Source organism: Lottia gigantea (assembly GCF_000327385.1).
Source record: "Lottia gigantea unplaced genomic scaffold LOTGIsca_160, whole genome shotgun sequence".
Classification (NCBI taxonomy): Eukaryota; Metazoa; Mollusca; class Gastropoda; family Lottiidae; genus Lottia; species Lottia gigantea.
In genome coordinates, this window is record NW_008707966.1 from 279,848 (window position 1) to 292,767 (window position 12,920).

The 12,920-nt window shown below is 35.3% G+C and overlaps 2 protein-coding genes across 2 annotated transcripts in view; one reads left to right on the plus strand and one right to left on the minus strand.

Moving 5' to 3' along the window:
- Nucleotides 1–1,658, minus strand: part of LOTGIDRAFT_173471 (hypothetical protein) — a gene marked incomplete at both ends in the record, with an annotated part of 14,082 nt that extends 12,424 nt beyond the window's left edge. Inside the window, 3 exons of the mRNA XM_009051205.1 lie at nucleotides 72–440; nucleotides 481–1,004; nucleotides 1,040–1,658. Of these exons, the coding sequence (XP_009049453.1) occupies nucleotides 72–440; nucleotides 481–1,004; nucleotides 1,040–1,658 (1,512 nt within the window). The remainder of the gene's footprint in view (nucleotides 1–71; nucleotides 441–480; nucleotides 1,005–1,039) is intronic.
- Nucleotides 1,659–1,844: 186 nt separating this feature from the next.
- Nucleotides 1,845–6,010, plus strand: LOTGIDRAFT_141414 (hypothetical protein; the record flags this gene model as incomplete). The annotated part of the gene is made up of 4 exons (XM_009051206.1): nucleotides 1,845–1,927; nucleotides 2,253–2,460; nucleotides 2,672–2,781; nucleotides 5,773–6,010. Coding segments are annotated over 4 exons (639 nt in total), but the record flags the coding sequence as incomplete, so codon positions are not given.
- Between the last annotated feature and the right edge of the window lie 6,910 nt (nucleotides 6,011–12,920).

Consider the following 12,920-nt stretch of genomic DNA (forward strand, 5'->3'; position numbering starts at 1 on the left):
TTGGTGTGATGATCTAACACCTCATCACTCTTCTCTACAACATTGGATCTCTAGGTGTGATGATCTAACACCTCATCACTCTCCTCTACAACATTGGATCTCTTGGTGTGATGATCTAACACCTCATCACTCTCCTCTACAACATTGGAACTCTTGGTGTGATGATCTAACACCTCATCACTCTCCTCTACAACATTGGATCTCTTGGTGTGATGATCTAACACCTCATCACTCTCCTCTACAACATTGGAACTCTTGGTGTGATGATCTAACACCTCATCACTCTCCTCTACAACATTGGAACTCTTGGTGTGATGATCTAACACGTCATCACTCTCCTCTACAACATTGAAACTCTTGGTGTGATGATCTAACACCACATCACTCTCCTCTACAACATTGGAACTCGTGGTGTGATGATCTAACACGTCATCACTCTCCTCTACAACATTGGATCTCTTGGTGTGATGATCTAATCACCTCATCACTCTCCTCTACAACATTGGATCTCTTGGTGTGATGATCTAACACCTCATCACTCTCCTCTACAACATTGGAACTCTTGGTGTGATGATCTAACACCTCATCACTCTCCTCTACAACATTGGGTATCTTGGTGTGATGATCTGACACCTCATCACTCTCCTCTACAACATTGGATCTCTTGGTGTGATGATCTAACCTCTCATCACTCCCCTCTACAATATTGGAACTCTTGGTGTGATGATCTAACACCTCATCACTCTCCTCTTCAACACTGGAACTCTTGGTGTGATGATCTAATCCCTCATCACCCTCCTCTACAACATTGGATCTCTTGGTGTGATGATCTAACACCTCATCACTCTCCTCTACAACATTGGATCTCTTAGTGTGATGATCTAACACCTCATCACTTTCCTCTACATCAATGAAACTCTTGGTGTAATGATCTAACCCCTCATCACTCTCCTTTACATCACTGGAACTCTTGGTGTAATGATCTAACCCCTCATCACTCTCCTCTACATCACTGGAACTCTTGGTGTGATGATCTAACCCTCATCACTCTCCTCTACATCACTGGAACTCTTGGTGTAATGATCTAACCCCTCATCACTCTCCTTTACATCACTGGAACTCTTGGTGTGATGATCTAACACCTCATCACTCTCCTTTACATCACTGGAACTCTTGGTGTGATGATCTAACACCTCATCACTTTCCTTTACAACATTGGAACTCTTGGTGTGATGATCTAACATCTCATCACTCTCCTCTACAATATTGGATCTCTTAGTGTGATGATCTAACACCTCATCACTTTCCTCTACATCAATGAAACTCTTGGTGTAATGATCTAACCCCTCATCACTCTCCTTTACATCACTGGAACTCTTGGTGTAATGATCTAACCCCTCATCACTCTCCTGTACATCACTGGAACTCTTGGTGTGATGATCTAACACCTCATCACTCCCTTCTACAACATTGGATGTCTTGGTGTGATGATCTAACCTCTCATCACTCCCCTCTACAACATTGGATCTCTTGGTGTGATGATCTAACACCTCATCACTCTCCTCTATATCACTGGAACTCTTGGTGTGATGATCTAACCCCCAAATACCCCCTATATCACCCCCCTCCTTCCATGGTAATTGATAAAATAATGTCATTAGATTACAACTGTGGTAGAAAGCTGAAACTTTTATCTATTTGATATCTGCATGTTTTGAACATAATCTTTGAATGTTAATTAAAGACTTGTTGAATTATGTTAGTGATTTGTTGTTAAATAATGACTTTGAAGTAAGAAATGTTTCAGTGACAATTCATTGAATTATTATGTTGTTTATTACAGATGCAATCATCTGACAGCATTTGGTGGCCATTTTGATTTAATTCCCAATGACCTCAGTATTACTGATGTAGATGAGTTTTTTAGGTGAGTTTTTTTAGGTGTTTTTTATGAATCATTAGGTGTAGGGGCTAATTAGTGTGCCAAGAGGAGCTCACAGCACGAGAATTTTAACAGTAGGGGTTGAGGGCAGTCTCAGTTATAGGGAACTTTTTTGTTTTACTTCGATAATACCATGTCAAATGTCCTTGAAATAGATTTAAAATACAAAATTGAAAATATTAGACATGTCTAAAGAATGATTGTCATTTTAAAAGTGAGGCATTTACCTCATTTACCTCATTTAGCTCGAGATCATAAAATCCACTGTGACATGATGGCAGTGAAAATGGAGTTAACCCTATTATTTCAGTTTGAATGAAAATCCAGTAGTGGTAATATTGATTGGTGTTATATTACTGGTGTATACAGGGTTAATGGTAATATGTTATAAAGCAGACCTGAAAGATGGGAGGAAACGTGGTTTTATTAATTTAAAAGATAATCGGCCTACTGATAAACATAAATATGAGATCACAGTGGAAACTGGTTACAGGCAAGGTTCTGGAACCACAGCTAAGGTTTGTTACTGGTCTATCATTCTAAGCTTCGACTCTGATTGGGAATCTGATTGGACCGTAGCACAGTTGGTTTGAGCTTTGGAATCGTTACATGATGTCACTTGCTTGGTTACTTGGATAAAACTGTAGTCTGCTGTTCTAATCTTGGTCAGTATGTAGATGACTGGGCTGGGATAAATAACAAAACGAAAATTTGCATTTGATATTTCAGATTAGTTTTATTCTACATGGAGAAGAAGGAATGTCAGAGACAAGAGAGCTGATCAGTGATGATGATCATATTTTATTTGAACAGAATTCTCGTGATGTTTTCATAATGTCGTAAGTATTGATTTTTGTTGTTTGTTGTTTGTTGCTGTTGTTTGTTTCTTGCTGATCTTGTTGAGATGTTGATATTGGCCTTTATTGCAGGGTTGTTTTCGTTCTGGCTATTTTTTTTTTTCTTCACTCAGGGAGCTCAGTTCTCAGAAACAGCAACAGGTATGGAAAAACGGATTTGGCCACACTTTCTAACTCGTGGCTAACTGCGTACTGAATGTAAAACGAACATTTTTTGAGCAACATGAAGCGACGTTAGCAACAAACAGAAAATGGGCTCTAGTGGGCGTATTTATCGACCGATTTTGCTTGGGTTTCCTTTATTGTACTTCTTATAACAATGTACACATGATGGCAGTTGAAAAAATTTGATTTTCGCAAATCAGTTACTTTTTTTTGTCGAAATATGCTATTTCGGTTGCTATTTGTCGGATTTGAAACTTATATAGTGTAGACAGCCAGCATGGGGGAATAAAAAAACGCATTCAAAATTTTTGCATCTCTTCCGGTTTGAAAGTTAGTACTTCCGCTGACGTCACTTCCAGTGGAATTGAGTTATGCCCAAACTAACAAATGCATGATATTAGTGTCATTAATACAAACCTATTTAACTAAAAAAATACGTACCGGAAGTAATAATTAGGCTACCATTTTGGTTTGCCTCATTTTGCGAAAATTCCTATTCAGAAGCCATTTTTTATCCGATTTGTGTAATTTTTGTGTCAATCGATACTATAAATGTTTGTCTACAATTCGTGGGAAGCAAAATTTTGATTTTAGATTTTGCCTTTTTATACGAACGGATGCTTATATCTCATGACCTTGACCTTTGATGACCTTCATATTAACTGTGATGATAATTTGTGATCTTGTCTATCTGATGACCTTTTGACCTTTGGGGTCAGACAACTCTTTCCTTTTTTATAGGACCAAATATAGACCATTTTTAGCCTTTGCAGTGCTATATCTCGGTCCCTAATAGAGATATGTCAATAATTCTTTCGATTTTGTATAAATGTAGAGATTCTGAGCTTTCCATAGATATATAACATGCATACCTTACATGAAAATCCAAAACTCCATTCACTCAACATGGGGCTATTATTAGATAAATCGGCTAATTAGATTAACCTGGCTGTCAACCCCAATAGAAATCAAATTTTTGGTTAAAGATACCCTCTGTTTTATATTTGTTTTATAAGACTGTTTTATGTCCAGTTATGGTATATCAATAAGCTCTCGGGTGGATTGAACCATGCTATACTGTAAGTTGAGCTTACAGAAGCACCTCAAAGGGATACCCCCACTTAATTTACCAACTTTCTTATTTCTTATCCGATTCTCATCAAACTTGGTATGTATGTGTATAATCCAATTATAAATTCGACGGAAATATTAAATTTTTGTTGAGCGCATGCGCATTACCAACTTTCTTATTTCTTTTCCGAATTTCATCAAACTTGGCCTTTATTAATTGACAAACATTCTTTTATTCCTAGTAAATATACTTTAAACTCCAGGCACTTTTGGATATTTGCATTTAGAGATGCAGAAAGGTATTTACATCAATGTAATTGCAATAGACCATCTTCGTATGTACCTGAATGTCGTAACACACCCTGCATCAGTACTGTTATTAGAACAGTTCTAGTGTATGCTTGTTGTTCTATTTTCTGTTTTCGTTTGTTTTGTGCTTGATGAGATTCCAGTGTGCAGGGGTTGAAGGGGGGAGTGGTGTATCAGTGATGATGTTCTTTTTTGTTTGATTTTCATTTATAGTTTTGTGTATGTACTATTTCAATTATAATAGCTTGTACATCTTGATCACAGCAACATAATCTGTCTATTGATTCATTATATTGTCCCCATGGGCTGAATGTTATTTCTATATGCTCACATTCTGATTTGAAATGATTCCTCCTTAACCATATGTTTATTATTTGGATGTATAGTGGTTACAAGTTTAATGAGATTGTAGAAAGCTTAGTGTGAACATGTATATTGGTGAGATCTCCAATGAACAGCAATGAACAGTTGGGAGTTTCAGTCCCTTGACTTATCCAAAATAGTCTGAAAATTGTTATGTAAACTACAATTTTGATCTTATTTCATGATACTTAGCATACTTTTTTGGCCTCTTTAAGTTATTTCCAAAAAATGACATGTACACCTCGACAGAATATGTGCATGCCGCCATTTTGTAAACAAGCTTTGCTTACAAAATCTGCCTTTATATGCCCACATGAAAAAGGGGGCGTATATTGCCGTCACCCATGTCTGTCTGTCAGTACGACCATCCACAATTGCTCATAAACACTCTACAAGACACAATTCTTGACGGATTTTGACAGTTTTAATGAAACTTGGTGTGAGTGTCTGTTATCACCAAAGGATGAACCCTATTTAAAATGAGAAAGATTGAAAAAGTATAAGCATGAGTTATTGCCCTTGTTCTTGAAAACACGTTCAATTGTTAGCTCGACAGATTTTGACAAAACTTGGCATGAGTGTTTGTTATCACCAAAGGATAAACCCTATTGAAAATCAGAAAAATCACAAAATATTTAGTATGAGTTATTGCCCTTGTTCTTTAAAACATGTTCAAGCCCTAAACACTCCAGAAGGCATAGTTCTTGATGGATTTTGATGAAACTTGGTATGAATGTTCGTAATCACCCAAGGATAAACCCTATTGAAAATCAAAAGAATCGAAAAATATTTAGTATGAGTTGTTGCCCTTGTTCTTGAAAACGCTTCAATTTTTAGCACATAAACACTCTAGAAGACACATGACATGACAGATTTTGACAAAACTTGGTTTGAGTGTATGTAGTCACCCAAAGATGAACCCTATTGAAAATCAGAAAAATCGAAAAATATTTAGTATGAGTTATTGCCCTTGTTCTTGAAAACATGTTCAATTTTTTAGTTCGTGAACACTCTCTAGCCTGGCAAGCAATATTTCTTTAAGGCATGATCAATTTTGTCTTTCAGCTTACCGGATAGTTTAGGAAGATTATGGAAGGTTCAGTTGTGGCATAATAACCATGGGACGTCCCCTAGTTGGTATCTTAGTAGGGTTATCATTAAAGACCTGTGCAATGGTAAAATGTCTTATTTCCTGTGTGAGAAATGGTTTGCTGTAGAAGAAGATGATGGAAAGGTTGAACGAGAAATTATGGTCCTGGATTCAAATTTGGGATTTTCTAGGGTAAACAGCTATGATAATTAATTATCCAATTTGATACGCATACATAGAAATATGTTTTATAAAATAGAAGACAAACCATTTCACAAAGTTTTTTACTGGTCCATTTTTAGTTGATCCAAATAATGTGGATATTCTATAGCACAGCACATGAGTAAATGTTTACATTTCCACAGTTTGAAAAAGATGTTTCAATGTTATTTTGCAGGTGTTTTGGGCCAAAGGTACACAGTATGTAGCAGATTTTCATCTATGGTTATCCCCTTACACGTGTCCATCCTACAGTCGTTTCACACGCATTGAAAGATTGACATGTTGTTTAACTGTCTTACTGTTGTACATGTGTTTAAATGCTGTTTGGTATCAATCTAAGGTGGAGGTGAATATTTTTTTTATACCTTTTTTGGACAGGACTCAATCCACTTATTCAAATAGGATCGTTTTATGGATTGAATCACCAAATTCAACCTTCTATAACTTTTTCCAAAAATTTTGTTGAAACATTTCCTTCATGTTACATTAAAGCTTGGCCAATATGTATCTGGACAATAATTTAATATATGATGCTCATGAAAATTTTGAGTTAGACAAATCAAAAGTAGACAACTGTCAGATATAAACATCTGTCTGTTCAGAAAACACCTATTTTTACACATATTCCTCTACTTCTAGATCTCTTTTCTTATTTCTTAAAATCTGAAAGAAATGACAATTACAGACATCAACATCCAAATCAAGACTATAAAAAGACATGACGTGTTTATTTCAGTATCGAGGTGAATTTGGTCTGTTAGATTTATCATTAAGAAATATCACTGTTGGAGTGATTCTTAGCTGCATTGTTCTACCTTTGAATTTATTTCTAGCATTTCTCTTCAGACGTAGCAAGGTAAATATTTCTCGTTTTGATTATATTTAATGCATATTATTTTCAAAATTCATATTATTTTGAAAATCCGTGGACACTTTTGAAGATAATAAAGTCATAACCCAGGATCATCATATATATAATGATAACAAGTTTGAGAGTGGTGAATGGGGGAAAGAGCCAGGCTATTCGCAATTCTGGGTGAACAATGGAAAAGTTTCTTCATTTATAAGTGATATACTCCCTCATATGAAAAGTTCATTTCCTGCTACCTATGTTTTGTCAAACAAACTGTTATTTTAGATAGTTGGCACTTGGAGTATGTCTATTTATGATTGATGTATTTCTTCATATGAATAGTTCATTATTTTGGATTTCAAGTTTTCTTTTGGAGTTTGGATCATAAGTATTTGATTTTATTTATTTAATGTGAAATTTGTTTTCAGAAACGCTATCCTTGCCCTGAACCTGACAAGATTTATCCCAGTGGGAAACAAAATGGTGAACAAATTTCCGAAACAGATGAAGGTCAAATACAACCAGTGATGACCTATTCTATTTTGGATCAATCCATATTGAACTGGCAAGGAATACAGGACTGGGCTCAGAAACAGTGGCGAAAACGTCATGGTTCAGAACATTCGAATGTTGTTAGCGTGAAATCATTGCCTCATCATCAGCCTCAACAGCTTGAAGCTGATTCTGAACAAGACCCTAACTCCAACTTGCCCACAGTTGGGTTGACTACTGGGACAGTTCCCCCTACAAGAACTACTGACCACCTACAGACTCAAGAATCTCCACCTCACAGTCCTGGTCAATTGTCGAGTAGTCCTCAATCCTCACCACCTTCTCCTTATCACCCACATCCTCCTCCTTACAACTGGAGTCTCTCCCAAGGTCCATTTTATGGTCCCCGCTACCTACCATCGTGTCAACAAAAAGCCGCCCCTTTAACTTGTAGGAGCTTGCCCTCTAATAGTCATGAGTTACCAGTCCTACATGTTCCAGTGTTACAGAATGTGAAACGTGGTTATGAAACAGATCAAGCCTCCAGCGGATTCGTGGACGCCACTAGCCAGTCTCAAGCTACGGCTGATCGTACGAGAATCAAACTTTATTCAGAAACCAGCTCAAGTGGAAGACAGTCAAATACAGGTAAGAAAACTCCAGTGAATTATTTTTGGAAAACATGAAACCTTATCTCACTGCATCTTCACAATGTCGAGCTTTTACGAACTGTGTCTATTATATCTTGACTGCATTAGCCAAAATAGTCACAAGCCTCCAATGGAGGGTATGATCACTCATTTAATGAAACAATATTTTGAAATTTCTTAGAAATGAAGAAACATAGAAACCTTATTATTGGGATAATAAACTGATGCCCTGTGTGCATAAAACAACATCACAAATTGAAAAGGGTAGGGCAAATGCTTCTTTTCTGGCAAAATTGTCCTCATTTTACGCTGCATGGCATTGGCATTCCCATCATCCCACAAAAGGACCTTTTGAAAAGGTACAGAATAAGAATAGTAGGACCTTAAATGACATCCATTTCCTTTTTTTTTTACAGAATATATTGACAATGGAAGAAAGTGGAGGTTATTTTTACCATTCTGGTGTCGTTATATGGCCTGGTTTCTGTGTATATCTATAATATTAGGTTGTATAGTTATAACAATCCTGTATGGCTTCAGGTTATTATATTTCCTTATTTCTTATACAACTTCAGTTCATGAGGATCCTTTCTACCAGCCAGTCCTTGACCAGACCCCTTCCCAGAACTTTCCAGGATTATCCATATCCATTTACAGTTGAGTCAACTGTCACCAGATTTTCACAAGTTGACAGATATTAGAATCCATGTTCACCATTTGTTGAAAGAACCAAGTTCATGATGTCATGTAAAAGTTCCCAATGTATTAACCCACTGTGTTACAGAACTTCTGCTAAACTATGATTGCAAGATATTGACAAATATTTAAGAGGCTTTAAAGGAGTTTTCTAGATTGTGTCTGTGTATCAGGACCAGAATTATTTGATGTTATAAAATGCTTAGTTTTAGTAGAATTGATATTGTTCTGTATACACATAGAAAAAGTATCTAATAATAAACCAAAGCTCTGTGCTTGTTAAACATTCTTCAATAGTTTGAAATTGAAAACACGTAGGTTTACACACTGCATGAAGAGTAGTATGAAAATATTCATTTATTTTTAATTTCAGATTTGGTTACAATAAAAGCATGCAGTGGTTACAATCTTTATATTTTACCTTTATGATATGTGTTTTTATCACACAACCATTATTGGTGAGTTTGTCTGCCTCAAAAAACTAGCAACCCCAAAATGGGTCTTGATGAACTCCCAGTCAAAACAAAGCAATGTTAATTGTTAGACCCTAAACAATGACGATATCATATCAGTATAACACTGTGAAACTTATATAGACCAGAATCACAGCTGTAACTTCATGCTTTTCAGTTCACTTGAAGCCTGACATTGCAGATTTAGTGATTTACTCATAATATCAGATCTGAATACTATATGGTATAACTGTCCTGAACAGTATTCACAACCTCATCTACAGAATACATGTAATTTTCAGCCATTTCCAAACAAAAATATCTGAAATTTTCACAGAATGACCTTGCTGTGTTTACATTTAGTTTGATTCTGGCAAATGTACAAGCCTCAGATGGAACAAATAATTAATTAAATATCTGATTGCCTGTTCAGTAGGCCAAACTGCTTCAACTGCTTCTCAAATTCTATTTTATTAGGATACCCCATCAATGCAAGTATTTTCCCATGACTTTTAACCTGACAGGCACATGTATTTGACCACAATTTTTGAGGAATTAAAAAAGATTTTTGGCTCAACCAATTGAACTGAAATTTATTATGTATGTTACAGATTTTGGCTGTTGTATTATACACTGCTTTGTGCTATCGAAATGATCCGGCCATTTTGAATCACCATGATGATGGTTACTATGGTAACAGGATTGATCCAAGAAAGAAATCAGAAGAATTGTATTGTGAATCCTGTGATCCTAGGGAAGAACTTCAAAAGGTGAATTTCAATATTCAATTTCAGAAATCAACATTAAAGTTTTCTAAATTATTTGATTTGGACTTATTCTTATTTACAGCAGTAGATATTTTCATTTACAGAAAGTGTTCAGTTCTATCAGATTATAAAGATTGAATCTGTATCTTTTTATATAATATAAATAAACAATATATTGGTTGTACTTAGAATACAACACATCAAATATATAGCTCCTCTCAAATCAACTCAGTTGTTTTAAAATGGATGTTGTTCTACCTTTCAGTGATGCAGGTCAGAGGGGCTAACAAGAAAAAACCAAAGCTTTGCGCATTAAAGATCCCTTGACATAAGAATAGCCTAATGTCGCTTTACTGGCAAAGTTTTCTTCATTACTTACAGCATGTCCTGAATAACCTAGACAGATGCAGAAAGTAGTACAAAAATCTTCTTTTCCACATGTAACTCAACATTTTAATATCCCACAGTTGACTTCATTCTGTTGAAAAGTTACATAATTATTGTTTTTGTGTTATAGGGAGTTGCTGAAAGGCAAAGATCAAGATATTTAAGATTTGCTAGACCACCTCATGAAAAAACATTAATTGAAGCCAGAAAGAGAACTATCAAGGAAAAGAGAGCATTTGAATTGCTGAGGTAAAGTAAACTGTTTCAAATGAAATAGGTAGCTGCAGTGGTTCAGTCAAGATCCAGGGCTCAATCCCAGCAAAGTTGTTTGGATGGTACAGTAAACTAACCATGCTACAGGCTGTGCCGGTTGAAATAAAAAGTGAAGGTTGAATATTTCATACTAGTAATTGTTACTGTTCTGCCAAATATTTTTATTTAAAATCAAAGCTGACAGTGGGCGTATATTATCTTGCCTGGAAAGTTGATCTGTTGATCTTCAATATGGTTTATCTTTTGGTGATTACAAACACTCACACCAAGTTTCATCAAAATCAGGCAAGAAATGTGCCTTCTTGGGTGTCAACAAGATTGTGGATGGAGCTATATTTTATGTGGAGGTAAAGGATAAGGTAAATTTCCTGGTTTCGCATGGTGCCCATGGCCTAATACTTAGTATGTAGTCAAAACTTTATATTTGTTCTTGAAAATTGTAACTAAGGCCAATCTCAAGTAGACCAGACATAAACATGGGCCTAATGTTACATTTCACAATTTTAGTTATTTATATATTTTAGGAGTAGTATTGTGCAGATTTTACTAGTATTATGTGTAAGTTTGATAGCTTATGGTAAAGATGGTCAAAATGCCTACCAACTTAATACAGCTATATCTAAAATATTTGCCAAGTAAGATGGTTGGACTATTGATATTTTTACAGCTTTCGAGTTGAGCTCGAAACTGTATTGTTTTCATTAATTTTTTATACGGCCACATGAAATGGGGGGCGTATATTGCCGTCAGTCTGTCCATCGGTCCGTCCGTCCACAATTGCTCGTAAACACTCTACAAGGCACAATTCTTGACTGATTTCGACGAACATATTGGATGTGCGTAAATTTGATGTTTATGTAAACTGCAATCGATTGCTAACAAAACATGGGAAGCCGATTTTTTAATTTTGGCTTTGTATTTTTTTTATTTCCGGTTTTATGTTTTCAGTAATTGTCAAAACTATTAAGGCTCATATCTAGTGACTTTGACCATTTGGTGACCTTGTGACCTGAACAAAAGTTTGTTGCTCCTGAGGAGATCTATTCGATAATATCTTCACTTTTGTTGTGCATCGTTAACTTCCGGTTCTACAGCCATTGGAAAATCGCGATTTTTAACTTTGAAGAGCTCTGTCAGGTGACCTACTTTACATACGATAAAATTTCTTATATATTCTTAAAGTGCATGATCTCTCCTTTTTGGTGATATATCACACTTGATATTTTGATCAAAATTGTGCTTTTTAAAAATTGTGCTTAAATTCAAAGTGTCTATAATCCACCAACAGTAGCTGTTGCCTTAAAAACTACGAATATCTCATGATCTAATGATTGTAAACACTTGAAATTTTGAACATTATTTAACAATGTACACCTCATCACAGGCAAATTAAAATTTTTGAAGTGGGCGTGGCACATCCGGTGTGCATTTACTTTACCTGAAATATTTGCATTGGTCATAACTCGCAAAGTTTCCAATTGTTACCCTAGAAATTTTGCATGAAAATAGATCACTACATAGTACAATTGGTGATAAGATTACAGTTGTTTGCGTTCTTAACTTTAAAAAAAGGAATAGGTTTAACAATTTTAAAAATTTTCATTTTTGATCTTTAACATAAATGACCTTGACCTTTGCATGGTCAAAGGTCATTGACTTAAGATGACTATTCTTACTTTGATCTTTAATATGTAACAAAGGCAACCAAAAGAAAACTGGCTGACCATTCTTACTTTGATCTTTGATGGCCGATATATACTTCCGGTTTTGCAGATGTCCGAAAACAGCAATTTTCGAAACTTCAAAGGCTCATATTACTTCTATTTGACCTTTGTTGACCTTTTGACCTGAACAAAAGTTGTTGCCCATTACGAGATATATCCGATATTATCTTCACTTTTGTTTTGCATCGTTAACTTCCGGTTCTACAGCCAACTGAAAATCGCGATTTTTAACTTTAAAAAAGATCTGTCACATGACCTAATTTACATACATGAAAATTTCTCTTATGTCCTTATTACACGCAATCTATTCTTTCAAATGATATGTAAGACTTGGTATTTTGATTAAAATTGCGCTTTTTAGAATTTGAAAATTTTGTATTGACTTCTATAGTAACTGTGCATAATTGTAACGGTGTCTATAATCCACTGACAGTCACCATTGCCTTAAAAAACTTTTAACTACGAATATCTCATGATCTAATGATTGTAAACACTTGAAATTTTGAAAATTATTTGACATTGTACACATTATTAGAGATAACACAAAATTTTTGAAGTGGGCGTGGCAAATCCAGGTTACTTTTACCTTTAACTTAAATATTCTAAT